This window comes from Natrix helvetica (genome assembly GCF_964273705.1).
Source record: "Natrix helvetica genome assembly, chromosome: 9".
Lineage (NCBI taxonomy): Eukaryota > Metazoa > Chordata > Lepidosauria > Squamata > Natricidae > Natrix > Natrix helvetica.
In genome coordinates, this window is record NC_138560.1 from 26,992,121 (window position 1) to 27,019,308 (window position 27,188).

A 27,188-nucleotide genomic window follows, 5' to 3' on the forward strand; every position below is an offset into this window, starting at 1 on the left:
GTAAGAACAATTAAGCAGTGGAATGGTTTCCCTCCAGAAGTTCTGGGTGCTCCGTCACTGGAGGCTTTTAAGGAGAGCCGACAGCCATTTATCCAGAACGATACAGTGTTCCCTGTTCATGCAGGGGGTTGGACTAAAAGACCTCAAGGGTCCCTTCCAACTCTCTTATTCTGTCATGGTTTTTTAAAATCGTGGATGTTTTAATTATACCACAGTTGGTAGCTATATATAATACACTGAACTATACGACATAGAAGGTGCACCATGGTATTGGGGATCCCAGTCTTACAGGAAGTTGCCTCTTGGACATTTGCCTCTCTGACCCAGGGGGGTTGCATATTGTATTGCTACATCATGATTGGTTTTCTGAATCCAATAACTATGGTTTGCTTAATTAGAGCTACAGTCAGATGCAATTTGTGGTGGTCTGTGTCCTTCAGTTTAGCTCTGATGCCATGGTAACTCACCTGGGTTTGCTGGGTATCTGTGACAGTCCCTCCAACTTAGCAAAGCTAGAGCCCTCCAAGTCAAGAATGATGGGAACTGGAGTCTTCACCCATTAGGAAGGTACAGGTTAAGAAGAGGCTGGGTTCTGGGCCAGGGGTCTGCCCTTGCCATGTCACATCTGGTGCCAGGTGGGCTGATGCACATGGGCAGGGAGAGCCAAGCACAAAGGGGAGAAGAAGAAAAATGATTGGGTAAGCAAAGTTGGGAGAGGGAGATTGCCATGGCAACCATTTGGAAGAGCAGATGCCCTGGGGATGGATAAAGAGATGAACTTGTGACCAAAGACAAGAGAAAGGGATTGTTGCCGTAGCAACAAAAAGCAAAGAAGAAAAAGGATGGGGAGACAGTTACCAAGGAGATGGAAGCTATTGCCAAGGTAGCAGAAAGGTTCAGCAATGTTCTGCCATAGCAACAAGGGGGGGGAGAGGACTTTTCCCATAGCAACTCACATCTCCTGCCATAGCAACAGGGAGAGCAGGCAATATAATTGGAGGAGATGGGATTAAAGCAGGCTCAGCCAACGTAGCCTGAAAATTTACTAACCCAGCCATGAACTAACCTTCATTTCACCCCCAAAAATGAAAAAATATATGAAGCTTTTACGCACCTAGATTAAACAAACAAACAAACCCACCAAGAGTAAATGCTTGATAAGCAAAACAGAGCAAAAAGTAGTGATGTCTAGACTGCAGTCCGTCTTTCTGCTCAGGGTAAAGCCCATCTCCCTCCATGACCGGCTGTTCTAGTTCAAAAACAACAACAACAAAACCTCAGCCACCTTCACTTGCACTCCGAGGCTTCTGAGATTCTAGATCTGCAATTTCATGTCCCGAGGGAGCCAGGAGAGCCTCTTGTCACAGCCTTTCAGGTAACCAGCTTGTATTTACAAGACTTGCAGTGTCCGAGGAACAAGTGATAACCGCTTGCAACTTTCCCAGGGGGCTTCCAACAAACAAAGTCAATGGAGGAAGCAAGATTCGCTTAATAACCATGTGATTTGTTTAACTATCATAGCAAAGGTGGTGGTAAAATCAGGCATGACTCACTTAACAACTGCATTGGTTAGCAACCAAAGTTCTGGTCACAATTGTGGCCATAGGTCAAGGACTACCTGTACCGGGAATGTATCTACATGGGATGCTTAATGATCAGTTTTCAGGCTTTGCACAATACGTTCATTCATGCTACCCCCTCAAAGCAGCTGCCCTCCGACTCCAAACCAACCTCCAAAGAATGGAAATGATTAAAAGTAACCAAGGTTGGGAGGATGTGAAACGCAGCAACAAAATCTGCAACTGAGCAGGATAAGCGTGTCACATGAATACAGCCAACGGACTTTATGGGATAGCATCACAGAAGACACGGGCCAGGAGAAGATGGGCACTTTGCCCTCTGGGCAGGGGCTCAGTGCCAGATCACACACCGGAGGGATAGGAATTCCCAGGTGAAATTGCAGAAAGGTCCTGCGGTTCCTTACCTGGCATTGAGGAGTGCATTTCCAGCCCCAATCTATGCGGTGGAACTGGCCGAGTCCTAAGGAGTTCCCACGGAGTCCCTGCTCTGGGGCCTGATTGTGGGACAGGAGGCCAGAGGTTCTTGCTGCCAACTGGAACTTTCATGACGCTGCCTGAAGCATTTCTGCAGTTGCCAACTTCCCTTTTATTATGCAGAAAGGGCTGAGCATCTCCAAAGAAAAGCTTACACTCCCCCCCCCCCCCCGAGAAATGTCCCCTCTACAGCAGACCAAAAGCACGTTAGGGCCTCATTTTGCAGAGCAGATGGTGTGTTTTTGCCTTATAGCTGCAATGGTCATTTATTGTTATTTTAATCCTTGAAGACTATAAGGGCTACATCAGGCGCCTGTGAACATTACTCTAGAGGTAGGAATGAGTTTGGGCCTATTTTGGGAACCCTTTGGGTTGAAAGCTTACATCTATGTTAGTTTCTTCATGCAAATTGGAAAAATCAAATGATTTATAAACTATTTGTAGCAGTGTGCCTAGGGAGACAGCTCCTGGTGACATAAGCAGGCTAGGAGGCTGCTGAGCATGTTGGCCTTCCCAAGAATGGCAATATTCCAGTCGCAGAGTTCAGATGGAAGGCTGCAGATTGGGGAGGCTGAGGTTCACCATCATACCTGTCATTCTTACCTGGGCAAAGCAGAGCCATCAGTCCTCTAAAGGTAAAATGAGGAGCCTGGTAGCACCCCTTTAATTAAAATTTTAATTAAAGGTAGAAGCCTTCAGTTTACTTTAGTTACTAATCTGATTTTTGGTCACTAATCCTCATTTAATGTTTTAATATTGAGTAGCCAAATAAACCTGCTAGCCAGAGCTAACATGGAAATGCGTATCGAAGCATAATGCGCAAGACATTTGAGGCCTGGTTCACACACTAAGCTAAGCTAAAATAAGTTGCTAGTTTGATTCATTTTGCACTGAAACTAGTTAACGTGGTTTGTCTTTAGAGATGTGAAAACAGAATTGCACTGTTAACATGAGTTTAATATGTTGTGTGAATCCAGGATGTTTGTGTAATGGCTAACATTTCAAATCCATGCCACAAGCTAAAGAGGCCTATTTCTCTCGAGCATAGGAACACTTAGTTGGGCTTGGCAGAACCTTGTGCCTCTGTCCCCATCGCCAGGGATTTCATGCTTTCTTTCACATCATCCCCCACAGTCCCAAGGATGGTGGGCCTAACCAGGATCTTCCGTTCTGGTCATCTTGTTGGTCTGATAAAACCTTTTGAATCAAACACTTTAATTACCTTTGAATTTCGATGCAAATCCAGTTCTAGTGTTGGGAAAACCAACCCGCATCTTCCTCTTGCATCTGTCGAGTAAAAGCTGTTGGCCTCTGAGTCAGAGCAAGCAAAACCCTGAAGCCCTTTGTGGGAGTAAGAATGCAGCCCCGAATGCTTTGGGGTGCCCCAAAGGCCCCAAAGAAGCCCTTATCCTTCCAAGAACCAACTTTGCTGCATTACCTCCCGAATTAGAGTAAGTCTCCGTTTGCAGGAATGGGTGGAATGGGGTGACAATCAGGACAATACCCCCAATTGGCCAGAGGCTGCCCACAAGTGTCCGGGCACTTCAGGAGACCAAAGGAAAGTGCTGAACAATCCACGATGGTCGGTCTTGAGGAATTTCCACTGTAGCACAAATGTGCCTTTTGCTCCCACTACCAAACAGCTGAGTTTCAGCTGGATTCAACACAGAAGAATCCCCCCGCCCCCCCCCCCCCAAGAGAAGAAGACACTACATTGGTTTGCCCTTTTGCCATTAATTTATTTCAGAAATGTAAGGTAAGAAAGTGCTAAGTCTGAACCACCCAGGCTCGAAGCTTTGACGGGGTGGGCTGAGGAACATCCCAGGGGCATCTGCATGGTGGAACCTGCCCTGAGCCAGCAAGGGGGGCCATCACTCTCACCCCTCCCGAAATGGGGGAGGATGGGGGGAGGTTTGCATAAGGAGGGAGCAGCCGCTCTCTAGGAAAGCTTGGCCCAAGCAGAGGGAGATGCCGCTCAGCCCCTCTCCCCTTAGCAAAGGCTGCCGTCCCAACCTAGAAGTAAAGCCCACCACAAACAGGAGTCCTTTGCAGCAGATAAACGTGGCCGTCTTTCTGCCCATCCCACCAGCAAGGATCCTCGGGTGGCTCTTCCACTGAAGAAGAAAGAGACCCACTGCCGAGGCCTTGGGCAGAAGGACAGTTTCCGAAAGGGTTAGGCCAGGAGTCTCTAAAATTGACAACTTTAAGGCTTCTGAGTCTGGCTGAGGAATCCTGGGAGTTGAAGTCCAGAAGTCTTAAAGTTGCCAAGTTTGGAGACCCCTGCTTTAGGCACCCACCTTTCCCAGCGAGCTTGGGGTGCAGCGCATGAAGTTAAAGGCACAAGTACAGCTTTCCTCACCCGCCATGCACCCTGCCCTTTCGTGAGACCTGCCAGCCTTCTCGTTCACTTCCCAATGCTTCTGGCAAGCCAGGACTCGCACCTCACCTACTTTGCTGCCCTGAAGGTTTGCCCCATAGACGGGCAGCCCATACTAGCCCAGTGCAAGAGCAGCCCTTTCCTGCCCATCTTGGAGTCAGCTCGAAAGTGCAGGGCCGGCTCTGCTTCCCACCAGACAGGCCCCTGGGACATCTGTTATTGGTGCTTGCAAGCTGGAACCAGCCTCTTCCCTGCAAGAAGAATTTCCAGTCATCCCAGTTTTTGGAAAGCAGCCTGTTCCCAAGGGAGCCAATTTGAATCACTCCCTTGGAAGCCATGGAGGTGGCCCACCGCCCTGACTGCAGGCGGTATATTTGGGTATAGAAACAAAGGGGGGAGGGAAAGAGCCAGCATTTTACAAAAACAGAAAAAAATCTAAAAAGTACAAAAATACAGTATATATCTTTAAAAAGCAGTCTGGTACAAAGAATGAGGCAGTCACTACATTAGGTTCTAGGATATACAAATGCCAAGATAAGCCCTGGTTTGTCATTAAATGGAAAAAGAATGAGGTAAATCAAATTCAAGGTGATTGCAGTGCTGTTCTAGTGATGGTGTAAAGTGGGGTGCTTTTTTTAAGTCCCCCCCCCCCTGTGAGCTGGAGAAACTCTGACAAGACAGATGGTATCCGTGGCCGAAGTGCCTTTTGCACCAAACCCTTGGCATGAATTCCCTCTTGCGCAGGTTGCACTCAACTGGAATGAGCTCTCCCTAAAACCAGAGGCAGCTCCTTGCTGCCTTTCCAGGGAGGTCTGAGCTCCCCCGGACTCCAGAGATGTAAAATAATCTTTTGCACAAAGGATCCATCCACAATTTGTTGAAGGAACAGAAAAAGCCAATTCTAACGAAGTCTTGGTCCAGGAGCAAAGGGACGAGACAGAGAATTTAACTACCATCACATTATTATGAAAAAGCAACAAATTGCAGAAAGATCCACCCTCCACAAATTACAAATGCACCATGCACTCCTGACCTCCACTGAGAAATGTGGCTCAGGACCCCCTTGAAACATCAGGTGTGGTGTGTCTGGTGTGTCCAGGGTCCCTCTGGAGAAACAGCCGTCTGGGTCCAGCTGGGCCCACCAAAAAGGAGGCGGCCGTGGGGCTTGGCCATAATCCAACGTTGTGCAGCAAAAGCCTCATTTTGGCAGCTGAAGCCCCTTCCCTCTCCTGGAAGGAGGAACAGAATTCAGACGGGAGCAGCAGAATAAGGACAAGCCCCGTGTGATGCGCAGTGGCAGTGCATGATGGGAATGACATCCCATTAGGAGTCTGCAACCCATAACCAACCAAAAAGTGCCCTATGCGACTGAAAACCCAGGAGGCCTGGCCAGCTACTCTGGGCCCTGCAGGTGCGAAATCTGTTTCCGTAGCTGGAGCTGGTGCAGTTTCAGCAGCTTCTTCTCAGCCACCATTTGCTGCTCGGTGCTGAGAAGCAGCTGCAGATACTCGGAAGCTTTGCTCAGGACCACCACTTTGGGGGTTTTGGGGCAGGATGCGAGACCGGGCACCTGGTCCCTCAGTGCCAGGAAACGCGAACGAAGGTCATTCCTCCGCTTGCGCTCCAAGTAGTTGTGGTTCTTCCTCTTGGTCACATCCTCACTGTCCGAGCCAGGAGCACTGCCAGCCGTGGGGAGGGAAACCGCAGGAAGGAAACTCTCTACCCCCTGCCCGGGCGACTGTGGCTCATTGTCTCCGGCACCCGGGCTGCCCTTCTCCAAAGGCCCCTTAATGGAGTGAGCCTCAGGTGGGGAGCGGGCGGCATAGTTGTGCTGCTGTTGGTGGATGGCGATATGGAAATGCTTGGTGCAGGGGTCCAGAGGGTCATCCCGCACTGTGATAGTGACTGGCTTCCTTGTCCCCAGAGCCTGCCTCTTCTCAACGGTCACCACATCGATTTCTTCTCCTTCTGCAAACAAAGAAAAGATGGAGGAATCAACGGGTATCAAGGTCCGTTTCTGTGCTTCAGGCAGTGGCAAACAACGAATTAACTGAACTGACCCAGTGGGCAACTGCAGAAGAGGATCAATGGATGGGCAGCCCAGAAACAGCTCAAGGCAGATGGTTTGGCTGTGCTGTGGTTTGCTTGGTTTTGGTTTGCATATTATGCAAATCCAGCTAATTGTGATTTTCAATAAGCCATAGCTGAACAAAACACGCCTCAACTTGTGTGAACCAAGGGCTCCGGCAGAGGGAGGTGGGAGCTTGTGGCCTCTTCCTTCAGAAAAGCGTCCCAAACCAGGTATTAACTTCTACAACTACTGAGAACTGGCTTGATCCGACTCCAAGGGGTGGATTCAGCAGTTTTCCCTGGTAGCCATCAGATGCCTTGTAAAGCCAAGCTTGGCACTGCCAGAGTAGGTTATTTTTCCAGCAGATGCCAAGGGCAGGAGCCCGTAAAAGCCAGTTCATTGTCTCTGTCCATGGGGATGACCTCACCTGCCTCCAGGTCCAGGATGAAGACCATAAGACCGAGCCCTTGCTCAAGGGCTCCCCACCTCTCCAGCCCAGGGTCCAGAATCACGAAAAGCTGAGCTCTTGAACAGCAGGATTTTCGCCTATGCCTTGCCCTCTCCTTTCCTCAGCTGCCGTAATGTTAAAGAATTATGGGGCAATTTTCCTAAGAAAAAATAAACTCGAGGGACATTCTGTGGCACTGTGCAGGCTGCCATCCTGTTGTCACAATGCAGAGTACATGACTTCTCCTGATCCTAAGTTATGGGTCAAGGGCATTAACAAATTCTGGAATGGCTTGTGGCTCAGAAGACAAGAGGCAGTCTTGAGTTTGGCAGTCTCCAAATTCAAATATCTGGTACACTGAATGACTTTTCCTCCTGAGACATTCGGTGAGTAAGCAATACTATGTCCTCTTTGGGTAGTATTTGGGCATTTGGACCCCCGGAATGATACTCTTCTCCCTCCCCCTCTTTTTCATCAGTTGTTATCAGTCTGCTAATTCTAATAATATTACTGATATTGTTCTGTTGCGCTTAAGTAACCAAATGCAGCACAATAATAAAGTAAAACTCTTTAAAGCAGTGAACTTACACATCTATGACGGAGTAGCAAAAGATCAGAGGCATTAAAGCCAAACTCTAAAACTGACCAGGGGGGCACCTTTAGGCAACCCCTCCCCCACACTCCCCCAAAAGTACCCATGTAGCCGCCTGTCCTACTCAGACCCGTCAGGAGATCCTGAGAATATAGGGAGGAGGGCATTTCTACCCTCCAAATTCAACCTGTCTAAAACTGCGGCCAAAGAAGGCATGTGGCCTGGTACTCTGGAGGGAAGGGAAGAAATCTCTACTGAAGAGAACTGCAAGGACAACAGCAACAAAATTATATCCGACTGGGAGGCAGGGCTGGAGTAAACTTTGTGGGGGTTAAACCCACCTCCATCTTTGCCCTGATCTTCCATAGCTCATTGGGATTGTAAATGAAGCACAGGCCTGGGGGGGAGGGGGGAGGGGGAGGAGGGGGGAGAACTGGCTTTTGTCCCTTTGACTTGCCCCTTCTCAGAAGCCCTCAATCTACAGGGCCTTTCCCCAACTCCAGAGGCACAAAAAGGGAGAGAGAGAGAGAGAGGAGTTGAGCAGGGCTTGAGTAAACCTCCAAAGAGATCCCTCTTTCTTCTTCTTCAGACAAACTGGCTAGGCTCTCTGAAAGACAAGTCCCTACGGGGAGAGGGGGCGGTCTATAAATTAAATAAACTATAAACTATAAGACAGAAGAAGGCCTTTGCCAGGGGAGGCTGCCGCCTGTCTAAACTTGCCTCTCACCAAACCCCACCCTCTGGTTCAGCATTTCTCTCCTTTGCTAACGGGCTGGAGAAGAAACAGACAGAGAAGTCCACAGCGGAGGGTTTTTAACTGGAAAGATAAAATTACAGAATAACAGATTGGGAGGGACCTTAAAGGTCTTCTAGTCCAACCCGCTGCATAAGCAGCAGACTCCATTTCAGACAAGTGGCTGTCCGGTCTGTTCTTAAAGGCTTCCAGTAAAGAAGCACCAACATCATCTGAAGGCAAGCCGTTCCACTGATTAATTGTTCTCACTGTCAGGAAATTTCTCCTTAGTTCTAGGTTGCTTCTCTCCTTGGTTTGTTTCCATCCATTGTTTCTTGTCTTGCCTTCTGTTGCTTTGGAAAATAGGGTAGGGGCTGACCTCATCTTCTTTGTGGCAGCCCCTCAAATACTGGAACATTTCTATCCTATTTTGCCCCCGTCCCTCCTTTTCACTAGACTAGACATACCCAATTCCTGCCGTCGATGTTTGCAGGTTTTATCCTCCAGCCCCTTAATCATCTTTGTTGCTCTTCTCTGCCCTTTTTCCTAGAGTTTCATCATCTTTTTTTATATTGTGGTGGCCAAAACTGGATGCAGGATTTTAGGTGTGGTCTTACCAAGGTATGATAAAGATGCTTGGATGCACCTTATTTCTCATTCTCAAGACCCAAGTGCAGTGCTCATCAGAGGTGGTATTCAGTAGGTTCTGACCAGTTCTGGAGAACCGGTAGCGAAAATTTTGAGTAGTTCGGAGAACCAGTAAACGCCACCTCTGACTGGCCCCTCCCCCAACTATTCTCTGCCTCCGGAGTCCCAGCTGATGGGGAGGGAATGGGGATTTTGCAGCAACCTTCCCCTGCCACGTCCACCAAGCCACAGAACTGGTAGCTAAAAATTTTGAATCCCACCACTGGGTTACATGTTAAACAATGATAATGGAAAGATCCTGCCATTCTCTTGCAACTTGTCTTATCCAAATTCAAAGAGATCTAAAGAGTGTATAAGAGAAGAGAAGATCCGGGCTTCCTGTCTCACCAGTACTGAAGAGTGAGCAAGCAGGGTGGGGTGGGGGTGGGGGGCTGGAAAGAGTCTGTGGGAACGCCCCACCCTCTACAGAGCACCCATCTGCACTTGACAAAATTATAAATGGATCACTACTTTTGGGGACTAGTGTTTTTTTTTTTTTACTGTGCGTGTTCTGGTTCTGAAAACAGCATACAATTCTTAAGTAAAATACTGGAATACCCATTTATACCCACTATGAATTCCCATATCTCTTTCTACCACTTGCTCTACCTTTTTATGTTGTCCTTTTGCACAATCCACTTATCTCTAGGATTAATATTGGCCCAAAAGCCAGTTTGGTCTAGTGGTTAAAGCATCAGGCTACCAACAGGGAGGCCCTGTGTCTCCCCTTTGGCACAAAGCCAGCTGGGTGACCTCCGGCCAGGCACTTTCTCTCAACCCCGAGGAGGAGGCAATGGCAAACGCTTGTGAAATCATCCCCAAGAAAACTGCAGGATTCATAGAGGCACTCTCCAGGACTCAACAAAAAGACACACCCACCCACACACCCCTCCCTGACTGTTGGTCCCAGAATGCAAGAAGCTGATGGCTCCCCTTCTGAAATGCCTCCCCTTCCTGTCCCCATTGGTTTGTCCTCCAGCCACTCTTAATGAGAGTGGCAGCCACGCCCCCTCCCAATAACCCAAACATGAGCATCTGTTGCCTTTTGTCCCTGACCGAAAAGGGCATTTGTGGACAGAGCCCTCCTGTGGGTGGGGGCAAAGTCCATGTCAACACAAGAACAGGATTCAATCAATCAGTAACAGTTCTCACCCCTTTGTGAACGGAGATTAAGCCTCTGCCAGACCTACCAGTGTCCTCGTGTAATTAAACCTTACACCAGATTTGTTTCTTCAGCCTTGCAAGCTGAGTCACAAGGCATCACCACCGCTCACCTAGTGACTCAAGCAGAAGAGAGTCAACAAGGCTTGAAGCCTGGAAGGAGAATGCAGTAGAGGCGCAAGGAGCCTCCCCCTCCCAGTTTAGCTGGGAAAAAGCTGCCCTTGAACAGGTGGTGTCTCCTCACTTTGTCTGAACTGTCTTTTCACCAGAGGGCAGCTATCACCCTGGAGTGATAGTCCTTATGCTGGAGAACACTTTTTCCAGAAAGACTACTTCCCTAGAATGAGTCCGTCAGAAAGCATCACTTCAGAAAGCATCTCTGCCATTGCTTATTTTACTGAACACACATGGGCCATCATAACATTTGCACATGCAAGGCTTAGCAAGCCAGGTGCACTCAAACCACTCGAATATCAAGGCCTGATATGCAATATTAGTGCCTAGTGGTGGGTGGAGTAGTTAAGAAATGGGAGATTCCCCTTTCAGTCTCAGCCAGAAAAATCAACCAGTGAAAAGGTGGAGTTGTGAAGGAGGACAGGCAGCTCCTACCATCACCTGCTCTGTTGTGAACACACCAAATGGACTGAGCCAGGTGAAACTCAAGTCTTAAATCTGGCACAAAAGGGATCAAGGTGCCTTAACAGCAGCTGACTGGACCAGGCATCAGCAACCTTTGCAGCGCATTTATTGAACAAGCTCTGATGAACTACTAAGGACCCGTAACTCAACCATTACTTTGTATACCTTCATGCCATTCCATTTCTAAAAGCCCATCTCCCACACCCACCATGCTGCCTGTCTCTCTGCCCTTGCCTGTCACTCTTCCCCTGAAGTCCATGGGTCTCCTACTAGATCAGAAAGTCCCTTGCAGCCCCCCCCCCCCCATTTTAAAAGGCTGGCTCTGGCTCTCAGTCTCTAGGTTCTTTCTTACTCCTGTGCAATTCTGAATGTGAACTGATGTGTGCAGCCAAACTCCGGAACGTCAGGCATGGTTTGGCTGCCCACCCCGCACTTCAGATCATTTTAAGCGCCAAGCTGCAGAATGGGAGAGAAAGGGACACCACTCTTGCTCTATTTACCAGCCTGCCATGCTACCAGTTTTTAGCTTTAGGATGCTGCAGATGCTGCTATTCCAGGCCTTCCAATAATTAATAATTAAGAACTAGATTGTAGTTCATAGGATTGCAATGCAGCTCAGCCACCCAGAAACTTGAAAGGGGCACTTCCAGTTCCACAAGGAAGGGCTCCCTCCTAGCGACAGACCCCAGGGGCAGAGGAGGGAGATCTCTCCAGATCTGCCTTCAAGGCCCCTCGGGCTGACTTCACTCAACGTGTGGAAAAGCCACCGCCTCGCCTGCCCTGCCCGGTAACGACCCAATCCCGACAACCCGCTAAGCCAATAGTTGGGTTCGCCCGGGGACCCCAGCCTCCTTCATCCAGCTTCCTTGGGAACCAGCCGAGGGGCAGCTGATCGGGAAGGGGCCGAAGCAGGAAGCTGCCCGGGGAGGAGAGGGGATAGAAGGGCCGGCAAGCAGCCTTGGAGAGCTCAGGAACGGCGAGGGAAGGCGGGAGGGGACCGTGCAGAAACTCCCGGGGAGGCGGAGAGACGAGCAGACCCTCCAGCCCTCCCTCGGCTCCATGCCAGCCTTACCGGAGTCACTCTGGCTCTCGGAGCCGGACGAAGCCGGGATCTTGGTGTCCGCGGGCGCCGCCGCTGCCGCCGCGCTCCCGCCGGGCCAGGCGAAGACGGCGCCCGGAGCCACGCACTCGCCGCCCAGCCCGCCGAAGTCGTGGGCGGGCGCCAGGGCCGGCGTGGGCTTGGCCGCCAGCTTTTCGCCCATGGCTTTCTCCAGGCGGTCGCGGGCCGAGAAGCCGCTCCACATGCAGTCGCGCAGCACGAAGGCGCTCAGGTTGCCCAGCAGCCCCGCGGCGGGCTCCGGCGGGCCGTCGGCGGCGGCATCCTCGGCCGGGCCGGGCAGCGGGGAGGCGGGGGGGCTGGGCAGCAGCTCGAACTTCTTCCAAATGTCCTCGCTGGGCGCGCTGGAGCGGTGGAAGTCCTCGCCCTGCGCCTCCAGCGGCTCGGAGAAGAAGGGCGGCGGCAGGTCCAGCTCCATGGCCGGTGGCGGCGGCGGCCGCAGCAGCTCTGGCTCCTGCCGGGGCCGCGTAGAGCCTCGCAGCAGCCCGGCCGGCCCGGCGAGCGACGGAAGCGGCGGCGGCCGGGGAGGCGCCTCCCAAACCCCGCCACGACGGAGCCACGACGGAGCCCCGCGGTTCGGCTGAGCCGTATTGTTCGCAGCCTCCGCGGCTTATATTGGCCTCCCGCCTCCCGCCCGGACCGTCCCCGGAACGCAGCCAATGAGCAGCGCCGGATGGGCGAAGTGGGCGGGTCAGGCGCCGCCCTCACCTTCCCGCCAAGCGCGCCACGCCCCCCGCCCGGCCCCGAAGGGAGGGGGAGGGGGACGCCCGGAGGGGGGCTACGGCGGCGCCCCCCCCTCCCCGAGGCCGCTCGGGAGCCCCGGCTCGGCCTCCCGCTTCCCCTCGGTTGCCGCCCATTGGCCAGCGGCGCAAAGCGCGGGGAAACCCGAACCCGTGAAAGAATCCCTGGCCTTGGACTTAACGGAGCTGCTGCGCCCTGGAGGGACACCCTGGACCCATTGGATGCTCTCACGTAGCAGCAGCTGGTGGTTTTGGGAGGGGCTCATTGGGTGGGCAATTGGCCAACCCCCCAGGCCCCCTCCCCATTGAAAAAGAACCCCCCCCCCGCTTCCTTCTCCTCCTATAGCCCGGGAAAGGCCCTGGACCTCCTCAGCTGCCCCCCTCCTAAGGGCGCTGCCTCCCAAAGGCCTGAGGCACAGAGGAAGCCCCAACGCCTGCCGGGTGGATGGGGGGCTCCGTCCTTCGAATCCCCCAAAACAGAGTGAAGCTAAGGAAGGCAACCGAAGGAACCCAGACCATTGCCCAGGATTGTGCTTTGAAGATGCAAAGACACAAAACAACCACATTCGGGGTCACACAGAAGCCCTTGGGGAACCAGGAGGAGGCAGATTCCACGTTTGCCACAACTGAGGCCAAGTAAGCATTGCCCAGTGCTGAGGCGACTGTAGGACAATTGACTATACAAGTAGTCCTCAATTTAGAACCATTTGTTTAGTGACCGTTCAAAGTTAAAACGGCACCAGGAAAATGACGTCGTCCCCCACTTAACCACTGCATCATTCCATTTTTCATGTGATCAAAATTTAGACGCTTGGCCACTGGCATGTACTTATGACGGTTGCATTGTCCCAGGGTCGTCTGATCATCTTGTGATCTGACAAAGTGAATGGGGAACCCAGATTCACCGAACAACCATGTTATTAGCTTAACAACTGCAATAAGGCGTAAAATGAGGCAAAAGTTACATAACAAATATCTCACTTAGCAAGAGAAATTTTGGACTCAGTTGTGGTTGTAAGTTGAGGACTTTCTGCATTGTGTTGTTTTTCATTTTCTAAGCATAGTAGCCATCTGGGTGAGGTGGTACGACTGAACAAGATTGAATACTGAGGCTACCATTAATGGGATCCTAGAGTACGGAAGAGATAAAATTATTGGGAATTAAATATAATTTGTACAACGTTTATTCATGAAGAATACTACCTGAACACTGAAATAAATGTAGATGAGCAAAATTGCATCTTCTTAGTCTGTTCCAGAATCAGATTTGCTGTCTCCCCCCCCCCCCCCCGGTGCTGGTTTAACTATCGACCTGACCAGAGAAAGAGTTCCTGAGTACCTTAAAAGGTCACATGACAGATTGGTTCAAAATGAGAACATTGTTTTTAGTGATCCTGCATGTGTCTGTGTATGTTTGGTGCTGTGCTATGAACTTACTCTTTGGAGAAGGCACATACTATTTTTATACACTCCATTTTTGTTTTTTTAATCAGATTTGACTCCCAGCAATTGGTGTCACGAAGCTTTCTGGACGTTTTCAGAAGTGATTTGTTGTTGTCTTCTTCTTCCTCCAAGAAAGAGTGACTGGCCCAGGTTCAGTTGCTGCCTTGCATGCCGAAAGCAGAACTAGGCATACTAACTCCCAGTCCACCACCTGAACCATAGACCAAGTTACCGCATTGCAATGGCATCTTACTGCCCAGAAACTGAGCTGCAATTCTTTGTTCAACATCACCATCTCCTGGTAAATTGATGGCATTGCGTGTGTGTGCAAATCATTGACAACATCGAAAGCATCAAGCTGAAAAGCGTTTAGGAAAACTTTTCTGGGCAGCTGCTCAGTACCCAATCTTTTGATTTCCCCACCCAATGCTGCAGTTAAAACAGTGATCAGCTTCTCAAATGTCTGATTATCCAAGGAGGTCCTGGACTTCTTTCTGAGTGTCATTGTTCATCCTCTCAGCAACAGTACTTAAGTTGGAAAGCACCTTGGGGGTCATCTTGTGTCCAACCCCCGGTTCTCGCAAGACCTATACTATTTCTGATAGATGCCTGTCCAGCCTCTTCTTAAAATCTTCCAGTTTTGAAGCACCCACAATTTCCAATGGCCGCCACCAAACCGGTCACCGCAGAAGATGCCGCCAAGCCTCCGCCACCATCGGAATAACTGCCTCCTCCTCCTCCTCTTCTACTGCCTCCTCCAACAACACCGCCGGATTTGCCGCCTAGCCCTGCAGTTGAGGTAAAGCCGCCGAAGCTCCCACCGGCAGCCCCGCCCATAGCAGCAGCGGCAGCACCTCCCCCTCCGCTTGGAGCACCTGTGCTGGGCCCCGTGTTACCCCCACCACCAGCTCCTCCTCCGCTGTGCTTTTGAGGAGCCATGAGGCCTTTTTTTTCTTGCGGCGGGAGCTGGACGGCAGGTACGGACCGACTGCGGGAGGGGAAAAGGGCACTGGAGCGCTGGTGAAGATGAGGTGGCAAGGAGGAAGTGGAAGCACTTCAACTCTTTTGCAGCAGCCCCGCTCGGTATCTCCTAAACCGCCCTCTCTGCCCAGCCAAACCCGACGGCGCCGCTCCTGCCCCCTCTGCCGCCTTCCTACTAGCTCCTGCGATGGCGCCATACCGCTCTTGACAGCAGAATGATTATGCAAGAGTTTGCTTGAATTGCGCGCTTCGCCGCCGGGAGCTTCACTTTTCCCCTCTCCCTCACTCTTCCTTTGAACCGAATTCACGAGAAAAAGAAGCTGTTGCTGCTGTCAGGCCTGTAGTTATGTTCCTTTTGGGATCTTTGGCCTGCCACACTTTCTATTAATTTCTTATGCTGTTTCATTAGTGTAGTAGTTGGGAGGGGGGAATAGAAAGGAGTAGAATTGTGGAATGTGTTATTGTCATTCTTTCTAGAAGCTCAAGGTCATCTTTTGTCTCCGCACCTCGACACCTGACCGGAAGCAGAGGGGTGTAGATGCCAGCGTGGAAGAAGAAGATTGGACCATGTGATGGATTATGGGTTGGGGATAAGATCATGAACTTTCAACTGGTTGGAATCTCAGGAAGCAAATCAGATTTGGGATTTCATAGCACAATGCCAACATGTTTGTCTTATTAAATTGGAACTTTAAGGAAAGTTTTGCCTTGAATTCTGATTTAATTCTGCATGATATTTGGAAAGCTGCTTTGTCTCTTCCTCCCCCCCCCCACCCCGGAGTGTGGAAAAGAATGCGACTGGGAGGTCTGGGTTTCCTTCGCTCCCACTTTGTCTTGATGACATCGCTGCAGCTGCTCTTTTGCACGGCGCCGCTCTGGCTACCTCTGTCTGTCCGCGTCTGCAGCTGCAGCGACGTCATCAAGACAAAGTGGCTTGGAGGCGAAGAGGCTTCGGTGCCCTGCCTAAGCGGCGAAGGGGCCCTCTCCCAGCTCGGCTCTTCCCTCAAGAAGCAAAGGTTATTGGTGTTCCGGGAAGCCGCAAAAGCAGCTGGGAGAGGCGTGTGGCTTGGTTTAGCCTCCCTGGAGCCGTGCGCCTCTTCCAGCCGCTTTCGCGGCTTCCCAGAGTGCCAAGAACCTTTTGCCTCCGCTGGACTTCGCGCTCTTCTCCCCGCTCTCCTTGGCTCCTCACGACTGCAATAGACATTCAGAAGCGGCTTTTGGGGATAATGGGGCTCGGGCTTCCAGCCCGACAGCTCCCTCCACTTCTGGACATCTATTGCAGTCACGAGGAGCCTAGGAGAGCGCGGGGAAGAGCGCGAAGTACAGCGGAGGCAGAAATGCAAAAACGATGGATACTACTCCCTTGCAAGGAGAGCGAAGGAAACCGCCTGGGTCTCTGCTCTCCGCCTCACCTGTCTGGAGCCGCCGAAAGCTTTAGACTCTGGTGGCAGTGCTGGTTTCCCGCTGCTTCGGCATCCCTGAAAGGCGACTCCGCATTCTCCCTTTCCTTTGCCCCTCCTCCCTTCAAAAGCTGTGAGGCGCTTTCTTAGCACCGGTTGCCCCGCTGGCACAGCTCTTCCTGCACACCTCCTCCTCCTCCACCTCACTCCCAAAAGCCTCTTCTCCTTCCCAGAGTTCAGTGGGAGCCGGGCACAAGGAATGGGAAGTTTAGACAGTGAAATCACGCCTTGGAAAATTTTGCCGGGAAGGGAGGTGGGAAAACAGTGGGGGGGGGGGACACCCTGGAACGCCCCCGTGATTTTTGGCAGCCACGCCTCCTAGGCAAGTTCGGGGAGGTCCTAGGAGGCCGGCTGCGCCGCGCAAGCTACCGCCCGCGAGCGGAGACGGAACGGACGGGGGAAGTGAGCGAGGGGGACAGGGCAGGCACTCTGTGAGGAACAGGTTCTAACCAGTACGGTAGATTTGTGGAACCTCTTCTACCGAACCGGTTAGAACCAGCAGGAACCTGGTAAAATGAGAACCCAGATGATTGGGGGCAAGATGCTGACTCTGTAAACTACTTAGAGAGGGCTGTAAAACACTATGAAGCAGTGCATAAGTCCTATTGTTATTGCTATATCAGAAAGATAAGATCAGAAAGATGTCAGTGGTTTTCCTATGTACAATTACTAGAAAGATTTAAAATAGATGAAATGACTTTTCATTGTAAGACCAAACTTGAAATAAAATTATGTATAAATTATGTACATATTGCTAAAATGTATAACGTTTTATTAAATTTAGAAACAGACGACGAGTAAGTGAAAGAATGTATGATAAAGGACTAAAAACTTTGGGTGTAGTTTTCTCACATGTGAGAACATGTGGACTGTTATAAACTTAAAGAGAATTTTCATAAAGTGCTATAGTATTTGTTACTGAAAAATTGTCAAAAATGTATAAAGGTACTTTGAATGTGTGTTGGAAATTTGAAGAGGGCCCTTTTTGTCATACAAGATGGATATACAAAAAATTGGATTCAAATACATTAATTCAGAAGCTCTAATTACATTGGCATCCTTCAGTCTCAAAATACTATGGTATCGTGCTCTGGAAAAAGATCCTAACGCAGCATCTGGTGTGGCTAAAAAGGCCAATTCGGGAGTGGCAATCCCTTCCACAGTGAGGGCAGATGCCCTCAGATTTCGCTGGTTCCAGGACTGCCTCTTTGCCTCGGCCTGCCGAACAAGCGTCTCTTCAAATTGGAGAAGGCCATGCTGCGTCTTTAGGCTTCAAGCTGAATGGTCAGAGGTCAAGGTTTCCCAGCTGTTAATGTCCATTCCCAAGGCCTTTAGATCCCTCTTGCAGATATCCTTCTATTGCAGCTACCCTCTGGGGAGCTTGCACTAATTCTCCATATAGGAGATCTTTCGGAATCCGACCATCGGCCATTCTCACAACATGCCCAAGCCAGCGTAGACGTCACTGTTTCAATAGTGTATACATGCTAGAGATTCCAGCACGTTCCAAGACTGCACTATTTGGAACTTGGTCATGCCAGGTGATGCCAAGAAGAATACTTTGGAGACAGCGCCTATGAAAGGTGTTCAGCTTTCTCCCCTGCCATGCGTAAAGAGTCCAAGACTCACTGCAGTACAAGAGTGTGCTCAGGACACAGGCTCTATATACCTGGATCTTTGTATTTTCCGTCAGCTTCTTATTAAGCCATACTCTCTGTGTAAGTCTGGAGAGTGTGGTGGCTGCTTTACCAATGCGTTTATTCAGCTCAGTATCTAAAGAGAGAGAGTGTTGGAGATAGTTGAGCCGAGGTATACAAAGTCATGAACGACCTCCAGTTCTTGTGCAGAGATCGCAATACAGGGAGGTGAATCTACGTCCTGACCCAGGACTGTGTTTTTTTCAGGCTGATTGTTAGTCCAAAGTTTTGGCAGGCCTTGCTCAAACAGTCCATAAGTTTGTTGTTGAAGGTCTTCTGCAGAGTGAGCAGTAATGGCATCATCATCATCATCGAAGAGGCAATCCCGTAAGCATTTCAGCTGGACTTTAGACTTTAGGCTCTCAATCTAGAGAGATTAAAGAGTTTTCCGTCTGATCTGGTCTGGAGATAAATGCCCTCTGTTGCAGTTCCAAAAGCATGTTTCAGCATGAGAGCAAAAAAAAAAATCCCAAATAGAGTTGGTGCGAGGACGCAGCCCTGCTTCACTCCACTTCAAATGTCGAAGGAATCTGATGTTAAGCCATCAAAGTCTACAGTGCCCTTCATTTCCTCATGAAGGGACCTGATGATGTTGAGGAGCTGAGGTGGACATCCAATCTTGGAGAGATTTTTATAAAGGCCGTCCCTACAAACCAAGGCAAAGGCCTTCGTAAGATCTATGAAGGCTATGAAAAGTGGCTGTCTTTGTTCCCTGCATTTCTCCTGTAACTGTCTAAGGGAAAATACCATGTCAGTAGTGGACCTGTTGGCTCGGAATCAGTGGTGGGTTCCTGCCGGATCGCACGCGCTCCCTTTCGGCGCTAAACCCAGATCGTGCGCTCCCTTTTGGCGCTAAACCCGGATCGCGCGCTCCCTTTCGGCGCTAAACCCGGAAGTACGGTCTTGCCCCGCCCCTGGCGACGCGACGACGCTTGCCTGTGCTCCACCAGCTCGGCTGGGAACGGAGATGTTTCTCTGCTCAGCAATGTCTTCAGTGGAGTGGTGGCAGCCTGGCAGGCTGAGCCTGCGTCCCTTTCAGGCGCTCCGCTCCGCTGAGGAAACGTCTCCGTTCCCAGCCGAGCTGGTGGAGCGCAGGCAAGCGTCGTCGCGTCGCCAGGGGCGGGGCAAGACCGTACTTCCGGGCTTAGCGCCGAAAGGGAGCGCGCGATCCGGCGCGATCCGGCAGGAACCCACCACTGCTCGGAATCTACACTGTGATTCTGGATAGCCTCTTCAGTACGACGTGGGCAAGCAGCTTCCCTACAAGGCTAAGAAGAGAGATGCCGTGGTAGTTGTTACAGTCACCCCTGTTACCTTTGTTCTTATACAGCGTGATGATATTTGCATCCTTCATGTCCTGTGGTACTCCACCTTCCCTCCAACAAAGACAAAAGATTTCATGACAGCTGTCTTACGTCATATATTTCTTGCAAAGTCTAGCCTAGATATTCCTTCTGATGAACTTTTTCCAACAGTTGGGAAAAAAACCTCATGGAACTTTGTTTCTCAATATAACAGCAGTGAGACTTTTCTATGCACAGTGATGGAAGGAGCTGACATTTCCCACAATGGACGAATGGATGGTGAGGTTGATGGAGCTGGCTGAGGTGGTGAAATTGACAGCTCAAATACAAAGATACTGAATAATGTTGATTGTAACCCCTCCTTTTTGATGTATGTATTTCATGATTAGAAAAAATAGGAGACAACAAGAAAATGAAAGTTATGTTGTAAACTTAGAGTGAATTTATACTGCTGTGAAGGAAAAACAAGCCATTTCTTTGCCTTTTTTCTCTGCACTGGTTTTATTCTCTCTCTCATTCTTTACTTTTTCTCTCTATTTTTTTCTCTTAAATATTCGTTGTTGTTAGTTTTTATTTATTTTAAAATCTAATAGTTATTTTTTTAAAAATGAACCCACCCATGGTCTAAAATCTCAAGGACTTTGCCCACAGTCCTGTTGAAGCCCCTATGGCCTTTAGGGGGGGGGGACTCAACTGTTAGTAGTTATCCTTCCATCCCCCCACCATGCAGTCCAAAGTAACAGTGCTCCATGTTTGGGTGCACGCTCTGTGCTGTGGTAGGACATCAGACCACATGGCTGTGGAAACATCTTTGGACCGTGCTCGCTCCCTCTGCTAAGAAAGGGAGATGAGGAAATCCTCAGAAACTCCTTTTTATGTAAGAAACTAGTTGAGTAACAGTCAAAGCTACATTGGAGCTGGATAAGGGTCGATGGAATCCGCTGGGGGGTGGGGTTGGGGGGTGGGGACACCTAGGTCTCTTGTGGCAATGCAGCAATGCCAAACTGATAGTGTGTGTTCTGTCCTCATGACACACTACTCTGTGCAGCTTGACATGCAGCTAAATGCACCCGCCCTCCAATAAAACAGACCGTGGGTGTAGATCTGGGTGCTTTATTAAAAGAACAGGATGTGCAAAACGGACAAATAGAAATGCGTGCAGTAAGAACCCAAATACAAAATAAGCAATGTTGAGTTGCTGGTGAACATAACAATTAACATATGCAAATAAATATAAATCTCACCAGCAATACTGTGCGCACAGGATGTGGATTTTTGTCCTCCGATGAAGCTAGGTCATGGATTAGAGTGGATTCTTTCCAGGCTCCTTAAGGAAAGGGAGCCTGGCTTCCCAGGATGCACCTGTGCCTGGAATGAGGGGTGATGGGAAGATGGTTGTCTTAAAGAGCTGGATCAGTTTCCAAGCAATAAAGATTGATGTTTGGTCCCGGCCATTAGATGGGGCCAGTGAACAACAGTACATACACAAATGATACACTGGGGGCATGACAAGGTGTTTAATCCCTCCGTTCAGGCTCATCTTGCTTTTCTCCTACAGGAGGAGTGAAGAGTCAAGATTCCATTGCATGCAGATGATACCTTAAAATTCAGAGAAAAATCAGTTCCTAATCTCACATTTACATTTTGTATGGTTAAAAGGTAAAGGTTCCCCTCACATATATGTGCTAGTCGTTCCTGACTCTAGGGGGCGGTGCTCATCTCTGCTTTGAAGAGCCAGTGCTGTCCGAAGATATCTCCGTGGTCATGTCACCAGCATGACCTTCGGTGCACGGAACCTTCTCAACAAATGTGGTCCCTATTTTTCTACTTGCATTTTTACATGCTTTCTTTTTTTTAAAAAACAAAATTTTATTAGTTTTAAAAAAAATAATCAAGGAAAGGGGTAATGGGTAAAATTACAAATTTTGACAGTTACATTATGCAGGAAATGGCCCTCCCCCCATTCTCATAACTTTCATTTATTAATACATTAGATTGTTGCTACTTAATAGTATTTTGTCAGCATAAACTTTTATCTTCAAACAATTTCAATCATTTTATATCAAACAGATTTTCTAGTTCATTTTTGTGATCTGAGTTTTCTCAATGTTGCCTTTTCTCCCCCCTCCAGCAGAGCTCCGGCACCTCCCGTGTCCTGTATGTCCCGTATAGTATCATCAGGTTTATCTAGGAGGACTTTATTTTTTTCCATGAAGGCCTCAGCCTCCATAGTTGTGTTGATTCTAACTCTCGTGTCCTCCCAGAATATTAGCATACCTTCTGGCATAAGCCATCTAAACCACACCCCTTTCTGGTATAATTTCTTCGCTAAAAGCGAATAGTTTTTTCTTTTATCTCTAACTTTCTTTGGGATTTGTTTCAGAATGGCTATTTCTCTATCTTTGTATTTTAGTGCTTGCCCCCTTTGTGCACTCAGAATCTCATCTCTTGTGGTCTTTCTGAGAAATTTAATGTGTACCTCCCTTGGAACATTGTGTGTTCTGGCATATGCTGAGTTTACTCTATAGACCAGGTCCATGTCCCACCCCATCTGTTGTCTGTCTTTTTTAATATATTCAGCCAATAAATTTGTCATAATATCCCTCAGGTCTTCCTCATCAGCCTCAATTACATTTTGAAATCTAAGAAAAAAAGACATCCTTTCAAATTCCACTTTTATCTGGTGGTTCTCAAGTTCTTGGTTTCCTTTCTGCACCCCCTTCACCTCCCTCCTCATTTCAGCCGTCCCCTCCTCCAAAAGTTCCAGTCTCCGTGAGTTTTGGATCGCTCGGTCTTGGTTCTCTCTGAGCTGCTCGTTCATTTCTTTCAATTGATTTTTTAAGTCCTCCTGCCCCTTTAAGAGTTGTTGAAACATCTGTTGAAAGTCCACCTCAGGGGGCTTAGGCTGGAACAAAGAAGTTGGTGTCTGTTGTCCGCTGGGGCTGGACGTTGAAGATGCTGGGGCGGAGCCAGCAAAACCCGGTTTCCCCGGTGGTGGTCTTTTAGGTGGCATTGTAGTAAGCAAAGCTCAGAGATGACAATGTCAATACAGAGAGGAAACAATTGGGAAGGTGGATAGCCAAGAGAGATCACGAGGCAGGAAGTCCAGACAGATAAGGACCTTTTCTCAATTCTAGTTCCAGGCAATAAAGCAATAAAATCCTTTGTTCCAAGTCCAGGGTAAAATGTAACAAGAGATTTCTCTGAGTGTCACGGAGACAAAGACAAATGCCAGCAGTTTCTGTGCATGGAGTCAAATTTCAAAGTACATGAAGACAACGGAAGTGTGCCATCTTGCCCTGCCAGCTCCGGGATCAGAGAGCAACAAACCAAAAGTTTTCAAAGTTTTCAGAAGGAAACAGATCATCACCTCATTTTCACAATTACAGTAAAAAAAAATCTGCGTTTACTATGAGCGTGATTTCATTCCAGGCTCCCCCCCTCCTCCCCCTCCTCTGGGGGCAGAGAGCAGAACAGTTTAAAGCCGCTTGTCCAAGGGGGGGAAAATCCCCCTCCCTCCAATCACACTTCCCAGGAACAGGTTGAAAGTTTTTTCAAAAGGATGACAGTCTTTTTATTTTCCTTCACTCATGAAAGGGAACGGGGGGAATCTCCATCTCACCGCATTGCAACTGCGTCCTTCAAATCTTCAGTTTGTCCAGCTGCCTCAATGCGAAGACGCCGCAGCGCCTCCCCTCTTGCCTCCCGATGCCTAGGGCGATGCGGGGAGCCCCCCGGCCGCCGCCAAGACGGGGTCCCCTGCTATGCCGCCCCCTTGGCAGGAGCCCCTCCAAGGCATCCTGTGCCCCCCCCCCCCGATCAAAGGAGAGCCCATCAGGAGTGCGCGGGGCGAGCAAAGCTTGCCCGTCGCGAACCGCAGCCGGAACCGGAAGTCCCATTTTTACATGCTTTCGAACTGCTAGGATGACAGAAACTGGGACAAGTAATGGGAGCTCACTCTGTTATGCAGCGCTAGAGATTTGAATTGCTGAACTTTCTGATTGACAAGCTCAGCATCTTAGCCACTCAGCCAAGGCATCCCCTTTGTATGGTTACTCTGAAGTTAATCCTACTTGATGCTGCTGAGTCGTGGTAATTATCTGGATAATTATAAAGTTTGAGGGGTTAGGTTGTGTTGCAGCTGCAGAAAATTTCCAGAAAACTTTCAGAAGTGATACTTTTGAACTTATTCTCTGTTTCTCAACAAATACAAGATTTTGACAGTTGATTTAGAATTTCTGTGAATATTTCTCATAAGATAAATGTGATTAAGCTAATATGTAATACACACACACACACACACACACACCAGTAATTTGAGGGCCTTTTTCACATTTATACCATTACATTATCTGAAACAAATGAACCACCTGATAGTGAACAGTGAACATTGAATAATTTTATTTGGCAAGCGAACATTTATATAGCCGCCCACCTCACTAAATGTGACACTGGGTAGCATACAACCAAAAGTTTAAATAATAAACACAAGTATTAAAACACTTGAAAAAAAACAAATAAAAGCCAAAAAATTAAGATGTAAAAAAATTCAGGAAAACACCCACCTAAGAACACACGTTGTGCAGGCTCCCCACGAGAGGAGCTCCAAATGAGAGCTGGAAGAAACAAGTTTTCAGAGCCTCGTGCGGGAGGGAGGGGGAGGGGAGCCCCAGCACAAAAGGCCTATCATTGGGTCCCATCCAATGAAATTCTTTAGCAGACAGGACCTGAAACACAGGACCCCCTCCGGCTGGGATTGATGTACCGTGTAATGGAATATGTGGGTGGTCTTGGGGGAGGAGGGGCTGCCTAAGAAACAATCAGGCAAGAGAGAGAGAAGACCCCCAAGGGCTTAATGGCCAGAGGGAGAAAGGAGGACCCAATCAAGTAGTTAACAGTGAGACCTTCAGACGTGCAGGTAGAATTAGCTCACCCCGGAAGGCTAACACAACCTGGCAAGGAATCTAACAGCTGAAGCCAGGATGCCAGTTGGCAGCAGGGAGAGTGGTGCATGAGCAGCAATCCCAACTGTCTTGAGGACCCGACTTCAACCAGACTGCCTCACATCCAGCCATCTGTGCAGCAGAGCCTCAGAGAGATTTCACCAACTTGTTGATAACCACAGCCACAAGTATCCCTCCCGTGAGGGGATCTCAGCTGATGCCAAGCCAACCCAGGTGGGCAGGATTCTAAAAGAGGAACTCCCCCCGCCCCGCCCCCCGGGCCTAGGCATGCCGGGTCAGCCCTCTCGTCCACAATAAAATCACCTGTGAAGGCAGACTTTATTTTTAATTTATTGCTCATCGTACAGACAGCTGGTGGCCTAAAATGGCAGTGGGCATCAAGGGCTACGTAGTATCTTCTACACACGCAGGAGGGCTAAACCCCACCATCAGAGGCCAGCAGGGCTGTTACCACCCATCCCTACCGCCTTGCAGCCTCCCCTACGTCCTTGGCATATGGTTTCTCTGGATTTTATTACTGCTCTATACGCAGTCCATGGCTATGCATTCATACTAGTCCTACTATGTAGGATTTTTTTACCAAGATGGCTTATTTCATACTGCAGTCAATTTGGGGGAATTCTGTTCCAACTTTTGAATATCTTCAGTCAATCACCCAGCCAAGAATGTTGAGTGTCAGCCTCTGTTTCACTAATTGCTTTCAGCTGCCATTGAAACGGGGAGGGGGGGCGCTGGTATTTGGAAGGGGAAGTTTAAGTACAGGAGAGATTGTAAAGTGGGAGTATTGGTAAAACTGTGCGTGCTAGAGATTAGTGCTTGGTGTCGGTCAAGGCCAACCGTCCTGCATACCAACCTGATGATGCTCCTTGAAGATGGAACTCACATGACATCTAAGGGATTTACAGATTGGACACTGGGATGAGAGTTACCAGGGGGAGGGGGCTGGTCACAAATTGATATGTATGATTTCGCGCGCTTTTGCCTCAGATCTTGCTTTGCTTAGCTGCTATCTTTTCATAACCAGTAAAAGGACTCTTAATTCTGCAAAATGGAGTTAAGTGGTTTCTTTCTTGGTTGCTGAGGGAGGCCGGCTTGACATTAAGCAAGATCTCACTTTCGCACTCATCCCGGAGCTAACACCTTCCGAGGGGAGTGTAAATAAAACCAAAACCTTCAAAGGAATGTCTTACCCAGACAGCAACCAGGAGGACGACAAGGGGGCAGCTGCATCCTCGTGTCCCTTGGAGACGGAGCGGATGGCGGATCTGAATCTGGAGGAACGATCCGTCCACCCCAGGTGGTCGTTGGGAGTGGGACAGAAGTATGACCCTGAGCAAATTTTGGCTGGAGTTACCACAAGGCGACATTGGCGGCCGGCAGCTGCTTGGCAGAATGCCAACGAGGAGAACCTTATGATGTCCCAGGCTATGAAACTCTTTCAAGAGGCTTGGGTTACGAGAGAGTGGTCCTGAAAGAGAAGCTGACCTCCCAGAACTGCAGAAGCCCTGTTCCGTCCAAGGGGGGTCCTGGGGGCAGACAGTGGAGCTCATCAGGATGGGGAAGGCCCGGCAGCAGCAGAAGCAGCAGCAGCCGCGAGAGCCCTTCCAAGAGGAGGGCCCCCCTACAGACAAAAGTTCCTCCGCTTGGTGTGAAATTTGTAGTTGACCCAAAGGAACGAGGATTTTTCCTGGTCCAAGTCTGGAATTTCATACAACAGTTCGGAGAGGATCTCCCCACAGAAGAAGCCAAGGTAAGAGTTGGATGGTTTAAACAAAGATATATACTAAAACTGTGTAAACAGCCCCCCCCTCCATAACTTGGAACGCTGGTACGAATTGGCAGCAGATGTGGAGATCGATCTAGCCAGAGACAAGTACCGCGAAGACAGTGGGAAAGAGAAAGCTACCCCTCCCAATCCCCCCAAAGGAACTCCGAAAGGAGTAAAAAGTTGGTCTACAAGCAAGCCCTGGTCTACCACCTGCTTCCGCTGCGGAAAAGAGGGGCACACGGCAGCAAATTGCTGCTCCAAGATTGGCCCAAAGCCCTCTGCTGGGGGGGGGGGGAGGAAGCCAGACAAAGAACCTGGGAAGAGAAGGGACACCGCCATGAAAGGGGTGGAACCTATTGCGCAATTCCCTCCCATCCTGAGAGAAAAAGAACCGTCCTCCTCATCAGGGGAAAGTGAAACCGAATCCAATGACGACCATCTGGTAAGTTCCTGATCGGGCCCCATGACCATCCCAGTAGAACTTAAAGTGCCCTCTACTGGCGCCCAAGCAAAAATGCTGGCCCTTTTAGACTCGGGATGCACACGTTGCATTGTTAGCCCGGAAGTGGTGGAAAAAATGGGCTTGAAACTCAGAACTTTGAAAGTCCCCATTGCTTTTTGCCAGCTAGATGGGTCTATATCTGGGGAGGGGGCTCCTGCCCATTTTGTGACTGAACCTATAGACAAGTGGATGGGAGATCACCAGGAAACATTAAGTTACATTGTGGCACCGGGGATGGACTGGCCTCTCATACTGGCCTTACCCTGGTTACGTCAATGAAACCCACACATCAACTGGAAGAAAGGGTGGTTGCGCATCCGATCTGATAAACCCCCTGAGGGAGAAGGGAGGGTTTCCAATATTACCAACGCTGAACCTAACCTAGCAGCCATGCTGCAGGAAAAAATTGAGGGGGAGGAGAAAACCCCAAAGGAATATTGGGACCTAAAG

At 49.5% G+C, this 27,188-nt stretch overlaps 1 protein-coding gene across 1 annotated transcript; it reads right to left on the reverse strand.

The window, feature by feature from the left end:
• Positions 1–3,772: 3,772 nt before the first annotated feature.
• Positions 3,773–12,463, reverse strand: MYCL (MYCL proto-oncogene, bHLH transcription factor). Its single transcript, XM_081961627.1, has 2 exons — positions 11,835–12,463; positions 3,773–6,399 (listed from the first exon to the last, which is right to left on the reverse strand). Exons 1-2 carry the CDS (start codon positions 12,295–12,297, stop codon positions 5,825–5,827), a joined length of 1,038 nt encoding a protein of 345 aa, XP_081817753.1. The 5' UTR covers positions 12,298–12,463; the 3' UTR covers positions 3,773–5,824.
• Between the last annotated feature and the right edge of the window lie 14,725 nt (positions 12,464–27,188).

What these genes read in the sequence shown, in the direction of transcription:
- MYCL (XM_081961627.1), bottom strand. Translation starts at nt 12,297, where the DNA reads ATGGAGCTGGACCTGCCGCCGCCCTTCTTCTCCGAGCCGCTGGAGGCG. An exon ending in CGAGAGCCAGAGTGACTCCG is followed by an intron (nt 6,400 to 11,834) that starts GTAAGGCTGGCA and finishes CTTTGTTTGCAG; the next exon opens with AAGGAGAAGAAATCGATGTG.